Source organism: Dasypus novemcinctus, chromosome 3 (genome assembly GCF_030445035.2).
Source record: "Dasypus novemcinctus isolate mDasNov1 chromosome 3, mDasNov1.1.hap2, whole genome shotgun sequence".
NCBI classification, from domain to species: domain Eukaryota; kingdom Metazoa; phylum Chordata; class Mammalia; order Cingulata; family Dasypodidae; genus Dasypus; species Dasypus novemcinctus.
Window position 1 is genome coordinate 34,553,565 of NC_080675.1, and position 24,484 is coordinate 34,578,048.

The following is a 24,484-nucleotide window of genomic DNA, read 5'->3' on the forward strand; positions in this document are numbered from 1 at the left end:
AGATTTACTCAGCATTTTTGGATAAGTTTTTAAAAAATACTTCAAATTAAACTACCTATTTTTATGTGTTTTGCTGAAAAGTGTTCTTAGGAGGGAGTTTTATCGTTTTTTTAAACTCTCAATACATCTATTTAAAAATAGATTTATATTATAGTAGTTATGAAATATATTATTTTGCATATTATATGTTATAAAAGCTATTGCAGCTTTTACTGGCTATAAAGCAAATTTTTATTGTTTTAGACAGTAAAGACTGCCTTTAATTTCTAAACATCACCATTGCCTAACAATATAGGGCCTTTCAGAATTAACTCAATCATCCACTCAACAATACTGATAGCCTATTTAAACAATCCTTTTTCTTTGTATCTTAGAATTTGTTTTGATAAATATACAAAAATCAGAGAAGCAATGTTCCTTCCATTCTAGAATTATCTATAGTAGGTTCTACTTAACTTTATTAAAAACTGCCCATTTTTGAGCTGTTTGGACACTAAAGATCAAAAAGCTGAGATTTTCTAATACGTACTAGTTGCCACCTCTCCTCCCCTCCAAAAATGTCTGCAAGATTCCTTAAAAGACTTGGAAGTACGAAAAGGGTTCCAGACATGTATTTAACATAGTAAAGAAAACAGCTTTGTTTATATTTCACACTAGTAAGATAATAAACAAATTACAAGAATTCAATCCGATTTACAGATAAGTCCATACATGCACCTCAAAAATGACTAATTCTAATAAATAAATAAAATGACTAATTCTCTGAGCTTTCTTAATAACCATAATCTCACATTCTTCTACTTGCACTGACCCTCTGTTCTTGTCTTGCCCATTGCCGTGACAGAGAATATTGGTTGTCTACCCCAACACCCATTCTTTCTTATTAACAGAATCCCAATTTTTAGCCAGAAAAATTGCTGTCCAGAGTAAAAGATTACATTCTTTTGTAGCTAGGTCAGGTCAAATGTCTAAATTCTATGGGACATCTAGGAAGACTGCTGAAAGGGGAATGATTCAATTGTATAGAGCCCCCTTTTTCTTCTTCTCTCTTCCCACCTTCTTCTGGCCTGCAAAGCAGGCTTGATGATTAGAGTTCAGCAGTCATTCTTGGCTATGAGGTAACTTTGAGGCTGGAAGCCAGGCACAAAGAAAGTGGAGTGGAAAGCCTTAGTCCTTGATGATAATGTGGAGCTACCTTACCACCAGCCAGCGTGGACTACTGCCAGCCTTTCTTTCTGTGAGGAAAAAAAAAAAATTCTACCTTGTGTAAGCAACAGTTATTTTGGATTTCCTGTTACATGTAATTAAACCTCATCCTAACTAATAGACCTGAGACCTACAATATTTTAGCCCATAGCCCTGATAGTTTAAGTTGTCCATTTCAAAGATGTCTTAATAACACCTTAGCAGTCAAAAACAAAGTTTTAAAACACATATCCCACTTCTACCCTAAACTGTTATTCTTGTAGTCACAGGGGCTTAAAATCATTTTGCCTCTCTCCAATCTGTTACAATTCCTTATCAATGTCTTTTCTCCAAATATGTCTCAACTGTTCTCTCCTTTGGAGGCACACTTTCCTACCAAGTACAAGCATTTATGACGTTCTTGGACAGCAGCAGCCTCCTAGATAGTCTCTCTGACCCAAGACCCCACCCTTAAATTATCTCTAGGTGCCACCATATCAGACTTTAGAAAATGATTCTCAGCCTGAACTTTAAGGCCTTCTCTAATCTAGCTCCTTCTCTCTTTTCCAACTATACTTTCTAGTACCAAGCCATCATCAGACATTGCTTCCTAGCCTGAATATGCTCTCCCATATGCAAATACTAGCTTTTCAGTCCTACTAAGTTTCCTCTTTTCCAAAAGGGGCTCCCTGAATTTTTTACTTTACTTTTCCTTTTAAGAAATTTGCAGAACCCATGTTCTGAAAGGAAGATGGTGTGTAATGAGGCAAGAGAGGGAAAGGCTTAGATGTGCAACGTCATAAGGCAAAGTTAAAGGTTTTTAACTTTATCCTCAGAGCAATGGTAAGCCACTGATGGGTGTTAAGGAGAAGGAGTAAGGTTCCGTGTCAATCTGCATTTCAAAAATATTATTCTGACTCTAGATTGGAGTAGTTAATGGAGAAAATATCAATTTTAGAGCTAATTCGTTTATGAAAAGGGGAGAATACCAGAAATAGATTTTAAAAGGTTGATAAAGTACACTCGTACTAGAGGGAGAACTTAGAACTCAATACTCTAGAGGAAAATGATAATCATTTGAATAAATATATGTTCACAGTAGGAAAAAGTCAGTAAATATTTGTTAAAAGAACTGGTGTGCAGAATTTAGTACTAAATGTTCTCCCATCAGGATAGTTATGCCATTTATAGTGCCTAAATCTTGACTAGATCTTGATTTTTAAAAAAAAAACAGCACAAACTACACAAGGTTTTTAGGGAAAATGAGGAAGTTTGAATGTAGAAGAATATTATATATTTTGCTACTTGTTAATTTTTCTTGGATATAATAATAGTATTGTTATTACGTAGGAACTTGTCCTTATTCTTAGGAGCTGTGTTCTGAAGTATTCAGGGTTAGAGTGCCACCATGTCTGAAACTTACTTTCAAATGGTTCAGAAAAAATTAAGTATAAAGAGAGAAAGAAAGCACAAGCCAGATGCTTACTGGGTGTTTAAATTCTGTTCATAATAAGGAAAAAAAGAAGACAATGTCATTTTTTTCCTAAGTTAATGAAGAGGAGCTTCTTTCCTGAGTTATCTGTGGCTTTGAAATTCATTTACTTGATAACCTGAAATGAGCTATTTTTAATCTATGGCTCCAAAGAAGTTGGATATCTTAAAAAGCAAAACACCACGAGGGTTTTTTTTTACCCAAGTATCCCTTCTACAAGTAATTAACTGATTAATACTCCATCTCAGCCTTTAGTTCAAGACTGGCCACTTTTGAATTCCACTCTGAGCCTGATTAAGGAGGGTGAGCATGAGGCTGCCTCTCCTCTTTCAATCTGAGGACATTTGCCTGGATCATTATCCAGCATCTGTATTTATCAAGGCTTTAATACAAAGTTATTCATCTCTGCTGGGGAGCCACTTCAGAGACTAGCAGGCACATAATTAATACTCAAATATGCTTTTGCTCTGTTGCTCTTTTCTTTTTTAACACAACTTTCCTCCAGGAAGGAATGTTGGCTAATTAAACCCTTGATTTTACTGCACCCAACAGGTGACAGCCGAAGAAACAGACACACACAGTCATAAGCTATTTTCCCACCAACCAAAAGAAAAAAATACTTCCCCCAAAACTAGAATAATGCTTTCCCCACTTGCCTGAGCAAACAAAAAGCTTAATTCCATAGTCAGATCCTATGGAATATTCATCCTTTGGTTTACTAAGTGGGCTTACCCACAAGTACAGGTGCAACTATTTAACTTTGACCAAACTTTCTGAGCTTAAAATCAGATTGTATAAAATTGATAAAAGACAAAAGAAAAAGTAAAGGTCTGTGTCAAATGGATGTCAAGCACTTCTGATATGGCACTCACTAAAGAAAACAATTTTTTTAAAATTCAAAAAACAAAATAGGGAGTTATAGCACCAAATTTAGAGAATGATTTTTTTATTAGGTTAGTTATTGTGTGTTTGTTAAACTGGGCATAGTTAAGACATATACTAGAAGTTTTCCCAAACTTGAATTAGGTAACAATGTAATTTTGCAAATTTATTCCATGAAGAACATTGTGCTTGGCATGATGGTTAAGAAGAAAAGAAATGAAAATGGGTCCCTGTTCTAAAGGAGGGCAAGGATGAATGACAAATAAAGGGGTTTAAGTATTCCTCTCACCCAAAGAAAGTAGCTGATCCCTTGTTGAATAAAAAGAAACCCTAACTATAGCTATCCTAACAGGTGAGCTAAAGAATTAAAACCACTGATGATTTCAAATCTCATTTTAGTCATAATTTTCTCTAATCACACTTTTCACTACAACTTCTGGACGAAGCCAAACACCTTTGTATCTTATCATCTCCCTTAATCTTCCCTCTCCCATCTAGCAGTAAAAAGATGTCTATACAGTTTGGAGAAACCAACTAGATAACACTCCAAATTATTTGGATTTGTGGAATGGCTAAAGATTGAGATTTATCATGTATCTTATTTTCTCTTTGTTAATCTGCAATGCCATCTACTACCCTTTTAAACTACCTCACAGAGGATTCAGAGTATGCAAGGACAGACTTTTGTGTTTGTTTTTTTAAAGATTTATTTAATATTATTTTTAAATTTACTTCTCTCCCATTCCGCCCCCCCCGCCCCAGTTGTCTGCTCTCTGTGTTCATTCTCTGTGTGTTCTTCTGTGTCCGCTTCTGTTGTTGTCAGCAGCACGGGAATTTGTGTCTCTTTTTGTTGCGTCATCTTGCTGCGTCAGCTCTCCGTGTGTGTGTGCGTGTGTGTGTGTGTGTGTGTTTGGCGCCACTCCTGGGTAGGCTGAACTTTCTTTCGTGCTGGGTGGCTCCCTTAAGGGGAGCACTCCTTGCGTGTGGGGCTCCCCTACATGGGGGGTCACCCCTGCGTGGCACGGCACTCCTTGCACGCATCAGCGCTGCATGTGGGCCAGCTCCACACGGGTCAAGGAGGACCTGGGTCTGAACAATGGACCTCCCATGTGGTAGGCGGATGCTCTATCCATTGAGCTAGTTCACTTCCCATGTTTTGTTTTTTTAACAAATCAGTTTTATTGATACATATTAATAAAACATACAATTCATCCAAAGTGTATAATCAATGGTATCTGTATAATCACATAGTTTTGCAGTCATTACTTCAATCATTATTAGAACATTTTCATCAAGAATTTTCTTCTTCTTTGGGAAACGGACTTGGCCCAGTGGTTAGGGCGTCCGTCTACCACATGGGAGGTCCGTGGTTCAAACCCCGGGCCTCCTTGACCCGTGTGGAGCTGGCCCGTGCGCAGCGCTGATGCACGCAAGGAGTGCCCTGCCACGCAGGGGTGTCCCCCGCGTGGGGGAGCCCCACGTGCAAGGAGTGCGCCCGTAAGGAGACCCGCCCAGCGTGAAAGAAAGTGCAGCCTGTCCAATAATAGTGCCGCCCACACTCCAGGCTGCTGATGACAACAGAAGCGGACAAAGAAACAAGACGCAGCAAATAGACACAGAGAACAGACAACCGGGGGAGAGGGGAGAATTAAATAAATAAATAAATCTTTAGGGGGAAAAAAAAGAATTTTCTTCTTTGTCTGTTTTTTATTATTATTATTATTGAAATAATGAAAATGCAAGGACAGTTTTTATTTCTGAGGGATCTGCTTAAATATCAAATGTACTAGAAGAAAAGTATTTGTCTTTGCTTCTCTATATATTTAAAAAGGGTTTCTCTTAACCTCAATTTCTTTCAAGATTGTTGTTAAGTCAAGGAAGCAAGACCTAAAGGGTCTTTTAAAAACAGGAATATTAAGCATTTCTGTTTTAAGACTTCCTTTCTCATGGCAAATGGTGAGGGCACACTACTTCAAGCAGTCAAGAAAGAGCCAATAGCAGTTGAGAGTTAAGATGTGGCAGATAGAGCCCTCATCAAAACTCTAGCTGGCCCCACTCTTGAGCAAAACTGAATGTTCTGAAAAAGAAACCCTGTATTTGAATTCTAAGACAAGGAAAATGGAAAAACAAACAAAAACAAACACAAGTTAATATCAACAGTGAGAAGAAGAGGAAGTCATCTGGGAGGTATTGCATAAAATGAAGTTAGAAGGGATTTTTCATATTTACCATATTGACATCAGTGGCATTTTCATTGAGGAAATGAACACAATGTGTCCAAGTTCTATTTTCAACATACCATTATCCTAGTTGGTCATCTGACCTTAAACAAACAAACAAACAAGAGAGGCCAAGGTCCAGCATCAAATTCCTATCCCATCATTCCTACCTAATCTCCTGGCAAGTTAATGCAAATCAAAGCAAGCACTTCACTGCTGCTGGTAGTGAAGCCTGTTCCTTTCCCAAGAGAGGCCTGTAAAACAGGACAGTCACTGACAGCAGTACAATTACTGACACAGATACAGACTTTATGGACATGTTTATCTCTGCTGTAAATCCACACTCTCTCTCCACTCCGATTCACAAGTCATAAAGAAATTGCAGATAATGAAAAAGTTGGGGAAATTTACAGCATGTCGGAAACCTCAGACAGCCAGAAGAAATTAAAGAGCTGACTAGGGATAAATCACACAGGTACAATTAAAACTTCCCGTATACCTTCTTCATTTCCAAACTGAGGTACGACCCAATGGTGCTGATGAAAAGTTGAGGTCATGACTCCTAAGGCTGTAATCATTTCTTAACTAACTGCACGTTAAAAATTAGCCAATTCATAAGCCCTGTATAAATGCTGATTTTTTTGCTGCTACCTTGATTTCCTCTGCTCTCCACTAGAAGCACCCAGAGCAATCCTGTCCGTCTGTAAACAGGCCAAACTGCAACAAGCAATAAATGGAAAGGTGATGTCCTCTCTCCCACTGCCATCTCTGTAGGGGCAGGACATCTTTTAACATCACTACTGTGGAATGGGCATTAAAATGAGAAAGTGGAGCTACAATGGGTGAATAAAATTGGAGGTTTCTTATTCCCCAATAAATAACCATTCTGAAGGTTTCATTTGATCTCTTTTCAGCTTTCCAAAGGAGATTTTAAAGGACTGTTATGTCTGATCCTAGAATAAGAATTACTTCCGGGGATTCTTGTTTTTCAATAGTGGACAGAGTTTTAATGATTCATACTGTTACATAACATCTCCGCATGAAGTTAAAGGCATTAGCTTTCTTACTGCCCTCAACTACCCAACTCTTGTTTTACATTCCTGCAGTCACAAAGATCAAGGGAGGGGAGAAAAAATAGAAAGGAGAAAAGAAAAAAGCAAAACAAAGTCCATATTTTACTGGAATCTACAAGTGCTAACTGATGTGCAACTCTTGTTCCAATAAAGTAAATTAGAAAAATACTAAAAATAAAAAGTAATGTCTATTTCTTAAATAAATTAAAAAAGAAATTACCAGATTCTGACCACTGAAGATTAGAATAAGGGGAGTTAATTGTTGGTCCTTCTATTTCATAAGGCTATAAAACTGCTTGTGAAGGAAAAAATTAAGTTTCTATCACAAGCTGCACAATCCCATTTCCCCCAATTTATTTAGATGAAATTAGCAGGTTTAAAAAACATCAGCCCTAGAGTTGATGGTAACACATTATACTGAGTATAACACAGCTGTGGTTCATAAATAGGATTATGGCTGAAAGGGGTAGTCTAGGGATATAAATGTCAACTAAAAGAAAGCTAGAGAATAATCTAGCGACTGAAAAACATAGTGAACCCAGAGGTGGATGAGAATTATGGTTAGCAGTACAAATATAAGAACGTTCTTCTATAAACTAGAACAAATATACATTACTATTACAAGGTGGTAAGACTATGGAGAAGCATGGGAAAAATACATGTAACCTATGGACCATCATTAACAGCAATATTATAATAGTCTTGCATCAATACCAAAGAAGTACTGTGTTAATAATAGGGGGGTATGGAAAAAAATATACCAAATGAACGCTATAGACAATAATTAGTGGTAATAGTCTGATGGTATTATCTCATAATCTGAAATAAGTATTCCACAACAATGTGATGTATTGGTGGAGGGGTGTTGTATGGGAATTTTGCATACTTCCATGATTGTTTTGTCAGTTCACAACTTCTCTAAAAAATATATATATATTTATATAATATATAATATATAGATATAAAATCAATTAAAACAAGAGATTACTTTAGAAAGCAGAAATGTAGAGCCTAAGCTTTTACCAATAACCTCTATTTAAGTGAATCAAACCAAGAGTGTCAACAAAGTGACAAACAAGTTATACCAATCTTTGTGCATCTCTACAGGATGAACCTTCAACCAAATTAGCTCTAATGTGATTCTGAAATTCTAAGCACTGTGAAGGTTAAAAGGATTTTTTTTAGAGATACGGAAGATGCAACTGACATGGTTTCGATTTTGTTCCTATTGACCCCTTGATGATTTGAGGTCCATTTTACACTTCAGAGAACCCAAATGTCATTTTCATCTTATATATTAAGATTTGACTCTCAATGGAATAAAAACAGGTCTATGGAAATGCTGAGAGTTTCAATCCAGAAATGACTACTAAAAAAAACCTTAAGTCATATCTAGCCCATGGATCTCAATTCCATTTATTCAATAAACACAAGACAGGGACTCTAATTTGCTTTTGCTTAACATGAAAATTACCTTAAGTTCTTAAGTGTCAGATTTGTATCCATATTAAACAGGAACTATTAAATAGAGACAGAGTTCTATTTACATGCTTCCCAAAGGCAAATCATATTTCACTAAATGACTCTGAATTCAAGAACATACCCACTGTTTTACTATTCTGAGAGGCAATGATAACCCTGTATTAAGAACCATGAGACTTGGGAAGTGGACTTGGCCCAGTGGTTAGGGCACCCGTCTACCACATGGGAGGTCCGTGGTTCAAACTCCGAGTCTCCTTGACCCGTGTGGAGCTGAACCATGCGCAGTGCTGATGCGCGCAAGGAGTGCTGTGCCACGCAGGGGTGTCCCCGTGTAGGGGAGCCCCACGTGCAAGGAGTGCACCCCGTAAGAAGAGCCGCCCAGCGTGAAATAAAGTGCAGCCTGCCCAGGAATGGCGCCGCCCACACTTTCCGTGCCGCTGACGACAACAGAAGTGGACAAAGAAACAAGACGCAGCAAAATAGACAAAGAGAACAGACAACGGGGGGGGGGGGGGGGGGGGGTTAAATAAATAAATAAATCTTTAGGGGGGTGGGGAAGAGACACAGATTCCAGGTGCCGCTAATAAGGATAGAAGCAGTCACAGAAGAACACGCAGCAAATGGACACAGAGAACAGACAACTGGGGTGTGGGGGTGGGTGGAGGGAAGGGGAGAGAAAAAAAAAAACTCTATTGCTATTAAAAAAAAAAACGAATCAAAAGACTTGAGATTCTAGTTCCAGTTTTCCAAATAACTAGGTATATGACACTAAAAAAATTATTGATGTTATCTGAACTTCAGTTAAATCATCTATTTAAATGGCAATATGGGGAAAGAGACTTGGCTCAATGGATGGAGGTCCACTTACCACATGGGAGGTCCACAGTTCAAACCCAGGGCCTCCTTGACCCGCGTGGAACTGGCCCATACACAGTGCTGATGTGCGCAAGGAGTGCCGTGCCATGCAGGGGTGTCCCCCACGTAGGGGAGCCCCACATGCAAGGAGTGCGCCCCATAAGGAGAGCCATCCAGCGCGAAAGAAAGTTCAACCTGCCACGCCTGCCCAGGAGTGGCATGGCACACACGGAGAGCTGATGCAGCAAGATGACGCAACAAAAAGAGACACAGATTCCCGGTGCCGCTGACAAGAATAGAAGCAGATACAGAAGAACACACAGCGAATGGACACAGAGAGCAGACAACATGGGGGGCAGGGAGAGAAATAAATTTTAAAAATCTAAATAAATAAATAAACAAATGGCAATATGAAGAATAGTAGTGAGAACTAAGTGAGAATGAAATGAGAAGTCACATGTAAGAAATACAGTGGACTCATAACTGTTACTTGCCTTTCCTTCTTCATGATCTCATAATACCAGATTCAGATTCCTGGGTCTGCATCTAATACTCTTTGTAGCTGTCCTTGGGAAAGTCACCTAACATCTTTAGGCTTCTGCTTCTACATCTGTAATATTAGAGGGTTGGGACTCAATGATCTCCAAGGTTCCCTTCCAGTCATACCAGGCTATGATTGCTGATTCTGTCACTAAATTATTGGGTGAACCCGGGCAAATCACTTCATTTCTTTAGACCTCAGTTTCCTCACATTTAAAATGATGAAAGCAGAACCAACAGAAAAATAGAAAAGGACTGTAACAGGAGACTCATAAAAAGAGGAGAAAACAATGGCCAGGAGATACAACTTTATTAGCAATCAAAGAAATGCAAATAAAAATACTGAATATAATTTTTCACCCATAAAACTGGTAAGTATTACAAAGTTTAACAATATTTAGGGTTGGCTGGGAAGTAGGAACGAGTACTTTCATGAACTGTTCAAGAAGTGTAACTTGGACCAGTCTTTCTGGAGGTCACTATGGTAAAAAGTATAAAATTTTAAAAGTACATTCCCTTTGATCCAGCAAAGGATGCTCACCGCAGCATGATATATCTTAGTAAAACACTGAGAACAGCCTGAAAGTCCATTAAGAGAGAATTAATAAAATAAATTATAACATCATAAAATGGTATTCTATGCAGACATTAAACTGATGATTTTGCTATGTCTTCATGGGTATCAAATTTAGTTCTCAACACACTAGTGAATGCTATTCTGATGAAAAAGAAATAGCATGATGTCATGTATGTAAAATTAACATATATCTTAGAAGTGTTTAGAGGGTTGTACTAAAAAATTTTTAAATAGTGATTATTTTGGGATGTTGGAATTTTAGGTGAACTTTATTTTCTTTACATTTTCTATAATGAGTAAGTACTGTTTTTATAATAGCAAAAAAATAAAAACTCATACTCAACTTCTAAAAATACATACTATAGGCAGTGGATGTGGCTCAGGCAGTTGGGTGCCTTCCTCCCACAAAGGAGGCCCCAGATTCAGTTCCCAGTATCTCCTAAAGAAGACAAACAAACAACAAGCAGACATCAAGCAAAAACAATGAGCAGACAACAAGCAAAATGAGCAGACAATGAACAAAAAACAATGAACAAAAAGACGAGGAAGCCATAGGGGTGGGGGGGATACATACTACAGGCCCCACTCTGAACAAGATGGCCGAATAAAATGCTTCAGGGTTCTATCTCCTGGCAGAATATTCTTTTTTAAAGATTTATTTATTATTATTTTCCCCTCCCCTGCCCTACTGTTTTTTGTTGTTGTTGTCTATGTCTATTTGCTGTGCGATCTTCTGTATCTATTTCTCTTTTGTCTTCTCATTTTCTCCTCTAGGATTCAGAGGGATTCGGTCCTGGGGACCTCTGATGTGGAGAGTTTCCCTGTCAATTGCGCCACCTCAGTTCCTGGTCTCTGCTGCGCTTTGCTTTGACTCTCCCCTTCATTTCTCTTCTGTTGCATCATCATCTTGCTGCGTGACTCACTTGCATAGGCACTGACTCACCATGCAGGCACTCAAGCGGGCACTTGGCTCACCAGGCAGGCACTTGCACAGGCACTGGCTCACCGCCTTTCTCTTCTTCTTTTCCACCAGGAGGTCCCAGGGATTGAACCTGGGTCCTCCCATATGGTAGGCAGAAGCCTTATCACTTGAGCCACATCCTCTTCCCCTGACAGAATCTTTGCGCAACCAGCAAGAAATGGCTGAAACTTTTTCCTCAGGACTCCAAAAAGAGAGTTAAGAGATTAAAGTCACAGGGCAAGAGCTGAATCAAGAAAAGGGCTTCTTAGAAGCAATCCCGTGGTTCCCTGGCTGGCCTTTCCACCACCCCTCACTGGCTTAGTTTCAGAGCTGACCAACTCACAGTGTGGATCCCTGGTCCCAGTTCCACAAGGAACAGAGTGGCCCTCATGCTCATGCTAGGGAGCATGTATGTCTGGTCCAATCTGTCTGGTGGTGCCCATCCCAAAACTTGTCCTGTGTGTAGAAGACAGCTCAGAGAACTCTCCAGCAAAATTCTCTGGGAGACCAGTAAGGTCATGCTGCCTGGGGCAAGGGATTGCAGGCTGTAGGACATATAGTGCAAGTGCCTGAACCAGGAGGAAACTTTCCTAGGGAAGAGGGAACACTTGTAACTGAAATGGGGGAATTCCTAGGACCACTTGCATGCTCAGGAAGGATCAGGGAGGGCCCTACACTCTGGACTGGAGCTATTCTCATGCAACCCATTGTGTGGATAAGCTCTGAAATAGAGCACTTGCACAGGTCAATCTGTAAGGACTGGGCAAGATGCGGTTTTCTTTTGTTTTTTTTTTGTTAGCTTCTGTCATAACACTAGCTAGCTCAAGGAACAGATGCTACAGAGTCTAAATTTAAGTGATAACACATTCAAATAACAAAATGTCCAGGTTTAAACAAAACATTACAAAACATACAAAGAAGCTGCAAATGATGGCCCAGGCAAAGGAGAAGATTAAGCATTAGAAAGCATCAACTAGGAGGATCAGACATGGGATATACCAAGGACTTTTTTTAAACATGCTCAAAGACATAAAGGAAAACATTGGCAAAGAATGAAGGGAGGGAAGTGGACGTGGCTTAGCTGATACAGCATTCGCCTACCATATGGGGAGGTCCAAGTTTCAATCCCCAGGCCCTCCTGACCCGTGTGGTGAGCTCGCCCACACAAGAGCTGCCATGTGCAAGGAGTGCTATGCCACACAGGGGCGCCCCTGTGTGGGGTTGCCCCACATGCAAGGAGTGCACCCTGCAAGGAGAGCCACCCCACGTGAAAAAAGCACAGCCTGCCCAGGAGTGGAGCCGCACACACGGAGGGCTGACACAGCAAGATGATGTAACAAAAAAGAGATGCCGTTTCTCGGTGCCACTGAGGGTGCAAAAAGACACAGAAGAACACACAACAAGTTGACACAGAGAGCAGACAACGGGGGGGGGGGAGGGGGAGAACAAAGGGAAATCAGGAAAATGATAGATTAACACAAAGAGAATATCAATAGAGAGATGGAAATTACGAAAAGGAACCAAACAGAGCAAACAGAGTGGGAAACCACAGTAATAGAAATAAAGCATTCCCTAATGGATTTTAACAGCAGATTGAAGCTAGCAGGAAAAAAAAATCAATGAACTTGATGATAAGATGATTGAAATCATCCTGTCTGAGAAGCAGAATAGAAAGAACAAAGAAAAGTAAACAGAGCCTGATGAACCTTTGGGACATTATCAAGTATACTTGATATACTTGATAAATGGATGGATGGATGGATGGAATGATACAGCAAATGTGGCAAAACTTAAAATTGGTGGATCTGGGTATCTGAGGGTGGGGTGGATAGGTAGGGGTATGTTGGAGTTCTCTGTGTGGGGTCTGTATATTATCAATGCAAGTATGTGCACTGTGGGAGAGGGAAGAAGGAAGAGAGGGAGAGAGGTACGGAGGGAGGGAAGAAGGGAGGAAGAGAGGGGTAGAGAAAATAGGCAAGGAAATAATGACAGAAAATGTCCCAAATTTAATGAAAGACATGAATATATACATGCAAGATGCTCAACAAACTCCAAATAAAAGCAAATAGACCCAAGCTGCAGTGTATTATAATCAAAGTGTCAAATGCCAAAGGTAAAGAGAATTCTGAAAGCCCAAAGAGGAAGCAATGTGTCACATACAAGGTAGCCTCAATAAGATGAAGTGCCAGTTTCTCACTGGAAACCGTGGAGGCAAAAAACCAGTGAAATAATGTATTTAAAGTGTGAAAGTAAAAAAATTGCCAACCAACAATTCTGTATCTGACAAAATTGTGTTTCAAAAATGAGGGAGAGATTAAGACATTTCTAGGTAAATAAAAGCTGAGGGACTTTGTCATCACTAGACTGGTCCCACAAGAGATGCTAACAAAAGTTCTGCAAGTTGACAGGAAAAGATAGTAGACAATAGATCAAAGCCATATGAAGAAATAAAGTTCTCCAATAAAGATAACGACATGGGTAAATACAAATACCTGTACTATTGAATTTTTGGGTTTCTAATTCCACTTTATACTTCTGAAAGGATCTAAAAGGCAAATGCATTAAATGTAATAATAAAAACCAATGGGGAAGTGGACTTGGCCCAGTGGTTAGGGCGTCTGTCTACCACATGGGAGGTCCGCAGTTCAAACCCTGGGCCTCCTTCACCCGTGTGGAGCTGGCCCATGAGCAGTGCTGATGCGCACAAGGAGTGCCATGCCACGCAGGGGTGTCCCCTACGTAGGGGAGCCCCATGCACAAGGAGTGCGCCCCATAAGGAGAGCCGCCCAGTGTGAAAGAAAGTGCAGCCTGCCTAAGAATGGCACCGCCCACACAGAGAGCTGACACAACAAGATGACGCAACAAAAAGAAACACAGATTCCCGTGCCTCTGACAACAGAAGCGGACAAAGAAGAAGATGCAGCAAATAGACACAGAGAACAGACAACCAGAGCGGGGGGGGGGGGGGGGTAGGTGGGCAGGGGAGAGAAATAAATAAATAAATAAATAAATCTTTTTTAAAAAAAACCAATGGTCTTAGATTCATAATACATAAGATAAAACTTGTGACAAGAATTACATAAAGGTGATCAACGTTAAATATCTTGAACTTGATAACTGCACTTAAGGTGGTTACATAAGTCACTATCCTTGAAATGTATATGGCAATATAAAATGTTCAAGGAGCATAATGTATACAACCTACTGATAAATGGATGGATGGATGGATGGATAGGTGGATGGATGGATGGATGGAATGATACAGCAAATGTGGTAAAAGTTAAAATTGGTGGATCTAGGTATATGAGGGTAAGGTGGATAGATAGGGGTATGTTGGAGTTCTCTGTGTAGGGTCTGTATTATTTTTATCATTGTCCTGTCAATTTGAACTATTTCAAATTAAAAAGTAAAAAAATAAAATACATATTTCAAAAAAGATTCTATGACTTTCTTCTACAATCTTTGACATAAAACCTGTATACAGATACATTATTAGCACTACAATTTACTTAATTACTTCAGAGCTCTCTAAGCCATTTCTAATCTTTATCATTACACATATACCATTTCTAATTTTGTTTACAATGATTCAAGACCATTTTTACTCTAAATAAAACCCAGCAGAGCTTTAACATTTTAGGAGCTGTTTTTCCCCATATTAGCTGCAATTTTGAAAAGATAGACCCAACGGAGATCTTTAAGGGCAGGAAACTCAGTCACTTAAATACTTAAATCTTGATTTCCTTAAAATCTTAATTAGAAATACTGTAGCATTCAGGAATTCTAAGATGATACCAGCGAATTATTTAATATAGCTAAAACCCAGGAAAAGCACAAATGTGCTATTTAACTAAGCACAATGAACAACAGCTCTGGGTCTTGGACTGGTTATTTGTTGCAGGATAGCCTGGATAAACAAATAAGAAACCAGATTTCTTAAGAATTAAAAGTTTAATTCCAAGAATTAAAAGTTCATAGTCCACATGAAAAGCATATCTAATTCTTAATTTCCTGATAAATGTTCAAGTAATTTGAACTGGAGAGATTCAGAAAGGAAATAGCCAGTGATCCCAACATAAATCCCTCATCTTCCCATCATCTCACAAACCTGGATCTTTATCTGTTCTTTCTTCCAATTACCACAGCAGCCATTTCTCTTCCAATCTAAGGCCAACACCTCGGTGCTCTCAACCCTAACCCCTCAAGCCCTCTCCGAAACTTCATTTACATTTTTTATCCCTCCAGGCTTGGCCTGATTTCCCCTCCCTGCACTGCAGCCTGGAAACTCTCAAAGCAGTAAACTGGGACAATCATAGGGCTTACATCATTTATATCCTGCCTCTCAGGTATCACTGCCCTTTGTTGCCTAATTCCCACTGTCCTGAAAAGCATTATTTCATATATTTTATCATTTAAAAAAAATTGGTTCAGGTGGGAAGGTAAATCTAGTCCCTGATATTCTATCATGGCCAAAAGTCAGAGTTCCTCCATTGCTCTTTGCATGTCACTGTCTTACATGCTCAAGGGAAAAATCTAGGAGTCATCCTTGGCACCTCATCTCCTCTCTCTCATTTCCCATGGTCAATCATTTGACTTTTTCTTCATCCAAAATCAGTTTCAAATTCATCTACTTCTCTCCGAGTCTACTGCCAGTACCCCAGTTCTATGGACCATAGCCACAGCAATGACCTCCTATTTGGTCTCTCTAGTTTCTCTCTTGTCTTCCTTCAAACCATTCTCTGCATGACCAGAAACTGAATATTAGAATATTGCTTGCTTCAAAAGCCCTTCAATGACTTCAGTGCTCTTAGGATAATGTCTAAAATCATTAATATCCAGCCTTTGTCTATCTCATTAGTCACTGTCTGATTTCCAGTCACAGTAGCCTTTTTCCAGTTCTTCAAAGGCACCAGGTTCCTTCCTCCTACCAGACTTGGCTGTTCCTTTTTGAAAGCTCTTCTTCCTCCCTTTACCCAGTTAACTCCAACTTATTCTTCAGATCTAAATTATCTTTTTCCCATGAAAACCATCCCTGCTCTCTTACCCTTGCCCCACATTGTACTCAGCATAATTTATTAGCTAACAATTATTTGCACAAAGCCTTATCTAATAGAAAGTTAATCTCTATGACAGTAGGAACTATGTCTGTCTTATTTATTGCTAAATCCTTGGTGCCACACACAGTACCCTGAAGGTATCTCCATAGGAATTAAATGTTATGTCTTTTAAAGTAATAGAATTTTAAGGCTAGAAGGACCTTAGACGTCTTCTAATCCAACCACCTCATTTTTCAACTGAGAAACTGATGCCCAGAGATAGGTAAGTGTCTTGCCAAAGGTCACAGACCTAAATTATTGATAAAGACACTGGGAAATAATACCTAACACTTATTGATAGCTTACTGATTTCAAACACCATATTAAATATTTCTTAGAAATTGAGTCAAAATTTGCATTAAAAAAAATTTTTTTTTTGAGGTACCAGTGGGGGCCAGGGATTGAAGTCAGGAAGCTGGCACTCAATCACTGAGCCACAGCGATTTCCCTGGGTTGGTTTATTTCATTTGTTTTGCTTGTTGTTTATTTTTGTTTCTTCAGGAGGCACCAGGAATCAAATGCAGGACCTCCCATGTAGGAAGCATGAGCTCAACTGCTTGAGCCACACTGTTCTCCTAAAATTATTCTTAAAGTATACAAGTCAATGGCATTTAGTAGATTCACAATATTGTGTATACCTAAATCAAGTTCTAAAACATTTTCATCACCCACAAGGAAAATCCATATCCTTTAAGCAGCTATCCCCCATTCTCCACTCTCCTTGAGTCCTGGCAACCAGCAATCTGCTTTCTGTCTCTATGGACTTACCTATTCTGGATGTTTCATATAAATGAAATGATATAATAGGTGACCTTTTGTGTCTGGTTTCTTTCATTTAGCATGTTTTCAAGATTCATCCATATTATAGCATGTTTCAATACTTCATTCATGGCTGAATAATATTCGATTTGTGGTAGACTAAATTATGTACCTCAGTTTAGACATGTTCTAGGTCTTGGTTCGTATTCTGGTGGGTGTGGACTCACTGCAAATAATGTCTCTTCAAGATGTTACTTCAGTTAAGGTGTGGTCCAAATGAATCAGTTTGCCTTCAGTCCAGATTAATGAAGTCCTTTATAAATCAGAAAGACAGAAGCCATGGGCAGGGCAGCCAGAAGGAGGAAGTCAGTGGAACCCAAAAGAGAAAAGAGAAGCCAGGAAAAAGGAAAAGCTGCCATGTGCATTGTCATGTGTCAGAAAAGCTCCAGAATGTCAGTCTTCTAGGAGAAAGCATCACCTTAATTTTGGATTTCTGTTAAGCCTCAAACCTGTGAGCCAAAAAATTCCTATTGTTTAACCCAACCCATTGCATGGTATTTATTTTAGCTGCTAGGAAGCTACAACACCATTGTATGTATTTACATTCGCTCTGTGTTCTTCTGTGACTGTTTCTATCCTTATTAGCGGCATCAGGAATCTGTGTTTCTTTTTGTTGCATCATCTTGCTATGTTGGTCTCCGTGTGTGTGGTGCCATTCTTGGGCAGGCTATACTTTCTTTCGCACTGGGTGGTTCTCCTTACAGGGTGCACTCCTTGCACGTGGGGCTCCCCTACACAGGGGACACCCCTGTGTGGCACAGCACTCCTTGCGCGCATCAGCGCTGTGCATGGGCCAGCTCCACACGGGTCAAAGAGGCCCGGGATTTGAACTGTGGACCTCCCATGTGGTAGGCAGATGCCCTATCCATTGCGCCAAGTCCGCTTCCCTCTTTTCACTTTCTTGATATTGTCCTTTGAAGCCCAAAATTTTTAAAATTGTGATTAAGTCCAACTTATCTATTTTTTCATTTGTTTCTCATGTTTTTTATGTCACATGTAAGAATCCATTGCCAAATTCCAAGGTCAAGAAGATTAATACTAGGCATTTTATAATCATCATCTAAATTAAACTTAACAACCCAAGAGATAGGTATTATTACCTCCATTTGACAGTCTAGGAAAATGAAAATCAAGAAAGGAGTAACTTGTCAAGTTAGTAAGTAGAAGGGCAGGTTTACTTCCAGTGACCAGGATCTTATAATTCCCAAGCCAGTTTTCTCCCCATACATACAACAAGGTGCTTACTTCTTCCAGAACAAGGGCTCCAAGAGAGACACAGAGTAAGAGAGGACAGAGACAGAACCTAGAAAAGCAGGGATAGACAGAAAGGAGAAAAAAGAGAAGTCTCTTTGTAACCTAATTTCAGAAGTGACATCCTTTCACTTTTGCTGTCATTAGGTCCAGCCCACACTCTAAAGGCGATTACACAGGGAACAAATAACAGTAGCATGGATTATTGAGGACCATTTTAGAGGCCACCTACCAGACTAGGATTTTGTTTCCAAACTACCCAATTTCCTTCCTGGATACTCTCCTTGTCTATGTCTTTAACTATAATCTATAAGCTGATGATATCCAAAACTCTACTTCCTGTGCTCTATATTCATATATTCAACTGTCTCCTAGGTTTATATACACCTAGATGGCTTCTAGATACACCTATAACTGAAATCATCAAGCTTTCTTCTCAAAGTGGCTTTTCTTCCTATATTGAGCCAAGTTAGAGGCCCAAGTTATTCTTTTTTTTAATTGCATTTATTTTTTTGAATATTTACTTTACCTCCCTGCCCCTGCTCTGCTATTTTGCTGTCTGTGTCCATTTGCTGTGTGATCTTCTATATCTATTTACTCTTTTTTTTGGTCTTTATTTTTTTAATGTTACATTCAAAAAATGAGGTCCTCATATACCTCCCACCCCCCTCACCCCTCTACTCCCCCCATAACAACAACCTCCTCCATCATCATGAGACGTTCATTGCACGTGGTGAATACATCTCTGAGCACCGCTGCACCTCATGGTCAATGGTCCACACCATAGCCCACACTCTCCCACAGTCCACCCAGTGGGCCATGGGAAGACTTACAATGACCAGTAACTGTCCCTGCAGCACCACCAAGGACAACTCCAAACCTCGAAAATGCCCCCACATCACATCTCTTCCTCCCACTCCCTACCCCCGGCAGCCACCATGGCCACTTTCTCCACACCAATGCCACATTTTCTTCGATTACTAATCACAATAGTTCATGATTATAATATCAGGAAGTCCGCTCTAATCCATACTCTATTCCTGCATCCTGTGGACCTTACAATGGTTGTGTCCACTCCACATCTATCTCAAGAGGGGGCTTAGATTCCACATGGTTGCTGGATGCAATTCTCCTGCTTTCAGTTGTAGGCACTCTTGGCTCCCTGGTGTGGTGGTTGACCTTCTTCACCTCCATGTTAGCTGAGTGGGGTAAGTCCAATAAACCAGAGTGTAGGAGTTGCTAGTCTGTTGAGGCTCAGGGCCTGGCTATCACATGGACAGTCCAGAGATTCAGGTCCCCTGGGTATACACTAAACCCCAGCACCAACTACATCTATTTCTCTTTTTGTCTGGTTTTTTCTCCTCTAGGATTCACCGGGATTCAATCCTGGGGACCTCTGATGTGGACAGAGGTTCCCTGTCACCTGCACCACCTCAGTTCCTGGTTTCTCCTGCGTTTCACCTTGACTCTCCTCTTCCTCTCTCTTTTATTGCGTCATTGTCTTGCTGTGTAACTCACTTGTGTGGGCACTCGGCTCGTCATGCAGACACTTACGTGGGTACTCGGCTCACAGCATGGGTTAAGTTATTCTTGATTTCTCTTTCTGTCCAGGACTCCCCCACCCTAATACATCCAATCAGTCACTAAGACTTTCCATTTACTACCCAGATCTCTAGAATCTATCCTTTATTTTCCATTTTCACTGATACTGTCTTAGCTCAAGATTTACCATTTTAGTCTGGCCTTCTGAAGGAACCTAACTTGTTTCCCTGTTGCCACTCTCATTCTTCACCACACTGGCAGAGAGATTTTTGTAAGTATGTAAATCTGATCACATGCTTACTGTGCTTAAAATTTCTCATATGTTGTCCATAATGACAACAAGAGTAAATAGGTTTTGAACACTTATTGTCAGACACTATGCTAAGGACTTTATAAATAATATTTTATCAAATCTTTAAGGAAACAACTCAAAATGTGGTCAGGGAACCCCTAGGGATCCTGGGGTTCTCCAGGCCCCTTTCAGAGAGTTCATGAGGTCAAGCTATTTTTATTATACTGAGATGCCTTTTTTTACTCATGCTCTCATAAGTATACAGTAGAGTTTTCCACAGCCTACCTATCATAAGGTATCCTAACAAACTGAATGTACCAGATTAGAGAACCCAGTTGTCTTCTAGCAAGCCAGACAGTAAAGAGATTAGAAAAAATATAAAACAATGCCACTCTTCTCTATAACTTTGATCTGGAAAATAATTATTCCTCATAAAAATATGTTATTTATGTTAACATGTTATGGTTTTACTCCTATTTTTAAAATCGATTAATATGTATTTTATTTTATTTTATTTTTTTTTAAAGATTTATTTATTTATTTAATTTCCCCCCCCTCCCCTGGTTGTCTGTTCTTGGTGTCCATTTGCTGCGTCTTGTTTCTTTGTCCGCTTCTGTTGTTGTCAGCGGCACGGGAAGTGTGGGCGGCGCCATTTCTGGGCAGGCTGCTCTTTCTTTTCACGCTGGGCGGCTTTCCTCACGGGCGCACTCCTTGCGCGTGGGGCTCCCCCACACGGGGGACACCCTTGCGTGGCAGGGGACTCCTTGCGCGCATCAGCACTGCGCATGGGCCAGCTCCACACGGGTCAAGGAGGCCCGGGGTTTGAACCGCGGACCTCCCATATGGTAGACGGATGCCCTAACCACTGGGCCAAAGTCCGTTTCCCTAATATGTATTTTAATTTTTTCTCAGTTTTAATTTATAAAATCTTAATTACAGGTATATATAACCCACATAAACAAAAGCTCTTTGGGGTCATCAATAATTTTTAAGAGCATAAAGAGTTTGAGAACCACAGTAGCAAGGCCATCATCTCCATTTCTCAAATGAAAACCCTAGGGTTTAGAAAATTAAGTAACTTGCCTAACTCAGCAGTAGGCAGTAGACTCAGGTTCATAATAAAGCTGTATGACTCCAGAACCCAAGTTCCTAACCACTATATATTATCTTCACCCTTCAGCTATTTCTTTAACATCTGGCTCCCATCTACTTATCTCCAGATTAGTGTTCTTTGCCTTTCATCATATTCTGGTAATGACTTCTCTCCACTAGCCTAAGTTTCCTCAAACTGGCACTTCTTCAGCTATATTCTGTAAAAGCAATTCCTACATGTTGTTCAATACAATGAGACAGTACATCCTCCAAAAGCTTTCTCTAACCTAGACAAGTTTTTCAACCTTTTGATTATAAATAGGATATAATTCCTTGGATCTGGCCTCTCCAAATGCCCACAGTTAAACCAACAGTCTCCGAATATATTTAATATGTTTTAGATCCTCCAAATAGGGATTTAAAGTCATTGTTCACATATTTTATATTAGTTACAATGTATTCATTTCTACAAAGGATCTGTGAACTGAAAAAGAAAAACTTTGCTGGGCACTAAGCCACTAAAAATCATGTAGAGTGCTAGTGATTTCCTTCAAAACAAAGATGCCCAATCTCTTTTTCCTTGTGTATTTTCGCAGCAATACATTTACTCCTTCATGGTGATTTTTATTTTTGCTTTGCTGGGAATCTGGACAAGTTTATTTCTACAAAATGTAGCTCCAATCCACATGAAGTTACTTTTTTTTTTAAATGCTTAAAACCATTCTTCAAAAGAAACCTCTCTCTAATAGGCTCAAGTGTTTGTAAAGATAAACCATTGCACATTGTAAATTTCCCATTCTAGGGTCAAACTGTAAGGTCCATAAGCATAGCATTTATCTAAGTCATTAATAACCCAAGTGAAATCAATGGCTCTAGTGTAATTCCCAGAGTTTTTCCCATCTCTACCCAAACAACTTTTCTCGTTCTAACAATTCTCCATTGCTTAGGTCTGCTGTTTCCACTCCATATTATCAATTCACTCTATTTCTTAGACTAGTAGCTACAATGGATTCCACACATATACTATACTGTCTGTCTTATTTTGATTTTATAATTAAGTGGTCTGAGTTTTAATTATTAAAGTGATTTATAATCTTCTTTATTCCTTCCTTTTCAGTTCTAAAATAGTTGAACATATCAAATGGGTAGTTCCTCATCATGCAAGTTCTTTTATCATGCAATGCCCAAGTTAGTCAACAGATAAATAAAGATGCTTTGGCTTTCCAAGTAAAAGTGGTTTTCCAAGTATTTTCAAATGACAAATGGTAGTATATTTAAAAAGGCATCATCTTGGGGAGCGGATGTAGCTCAACTGGTTGAGCCCCTCCTTCTCCAGTACAAGGTCCTGGATTTGATCCCTGGTTCCTCCTAAAAACAAACAAAAACAAATGAAAAAAACCAACCCTTATTGGGAAGCAGATGTAGCTCAGTGGTTGAGCACCTGCTTCCCATGTACAAAGTTGTGGATTTAATCCCTGGTACCCTCTAAAAAAAAGGGGGGGGCAGCATTGGGACATGACCCAATGGTTAGGGCATCTGTCTACCACATGGGAGATCCGCGGTTCAAACCCCAGGCCTCCTTGACCCATGTGGAGCTGGCCCACACACAGTGCTGATGCGTGCAAGGAGTGAGTGCCTTGCCATGCAGGGGTGTCCCCCACGCAGGGGAGCCCCATGCGCAAGGAGTGCACCCCGTAAGGAGAGCCGCCCAGCGCGAAAGAAAGTGCAGCCTGCCCAGGAATGGTGCTGCACACCCTGAGAGCTGACACAAGATGACGCACAATAACAGAAGTGGACAAAGATGACACAGCAAATAGACACAGAGAACAGACAACTGGGGTGGGGGGGGGAGAAGGGGAGAGAAATAAATAAATCTTTTTTTTTTAAAAAGGTATCACTCAACAAAGTTGTCAGAAAATTTACACATAAAATAAGGGAAACCAGTGATATGAAGGAAAAAACACCTTCACTTTCTCCATTTGAATATTTTACTTCTATTATGTAACCAATATTGATATTCTGATATTCCAATGGAAGAGAAGTAGGGGGAACAAAGAATTCAGCCAGCCAAGTCATCCTAGTAATCTAGGATTTATTTCTGAGATGCTAGAGCTTTGATATTATCATAACCCAAATGAAAATTACAGGGGTGGCATTAACCAAAAAGGAAACTATTGTTAAACTGAACTATACAAACATTAAGAACTTGGTCCAATGATTGGTATGCTTATGAGCCTATGTACTTGAACTTTTAACTAGACCTAGAGCTGCAGGGTGCCTAAGAATTACCTCCTGAGAGCCTCTATGTTGCTCAAATATGGCCACTCTCTAAGCCAAACTCAGCATATAAATGCATTACCTTCCCCCCAGTGTGGGACATGACTCCCAGGGATGATCCTCCCTGGCGCTGAAGGGATTACATCCACCACCAGCTGGGGGTGCAACTAGAAAAAAACATTGAATAAAAGGGGGAAATTGTAAAGACAAATGAGTTTATATGGCTAAGAGACTTCAAAATGAGTGGGGAGGTCATCAGAGGGGTAGCACTTATGCATGTCTCAGCAGGATCCCAGAGACAGCCAAAGTAGATACAATCCCAGTACTGGTGCTCCTGAGGACTATGGAGACACACAGGTTCTATGGTCATGACATATGGCTCTGGAGTTCATTGCCTTGCCAGTGGGCCCTACTTTGGAATTTGTGCTCCTGACTGTGATGGAGTTGGACTCCGATGTGACCTCTCTATGCATGCCTCTTCTGTCACTTTTACTGAACCTGTGATTGGTGCTGAGGTTTGTGCATTCTCAGGAGGCTTGAATCTCTGGACTGTACATGTGCCAGCTGGGCCCTGAGGCTCAGCAGAGTTGCAACATCTACTCTCTGGTTCGTTGGACGTACCCAGATCAGCTGACAGGGAGGTGAGAATGGTCAACCACCATACCAGGGAACTGATAAAGTCTACAACTGCAAGCAGGAGAATCGCATCCATCAGCCATGTGGGATCTAAACCCCTTCTAGATTTAGAGGTGGAATGGACATCACCATTCCAGGGTCCACAAGATGGAGGATTATAATATGGATTGGAGTGGACTTGCTGGTATTCTAGCAAAGGAAGAAATTGTATCA

General features: G+C 40.0%; 1 protein-coding gene across 6 annotated transcripts in view; it reads right to left on the reverse strand.

Annotated features, from left to right (window-relative positions):
- LIN52 (lin-52 DREAM MuvB core complex component) overlaps window positions 1–24,484 on the reverse strand; it is a 144,387-nt gene that overhangs the window by 73,973 nt on the left and 45,930 nt on the right. For 2 of the 6 annotated variants that reach the window (XR_011648306.1, XM_071213795.1), the window contains one exon: window positions 15,144–22,726. The exons of 3 other annotated variants lie outside the window; for them this stretch is intronic. Coding sequence is in view for 2 of the 3 variants with exons in the window: in XM_071213795.1 (XP_071069896.1) it covers window positions 22,725–22,726 (2 nt within the window). In the remaining variant the exon portion in view is untranslated. Of the gene's footprint in view, window positions 1–9,235; window positions 10,745–15,143; window positions 22,727–24,484 lie in introns of those variants that run through there. One more of the 6 variants, XM_071213796.1, reaches the window with a different exon arrangement.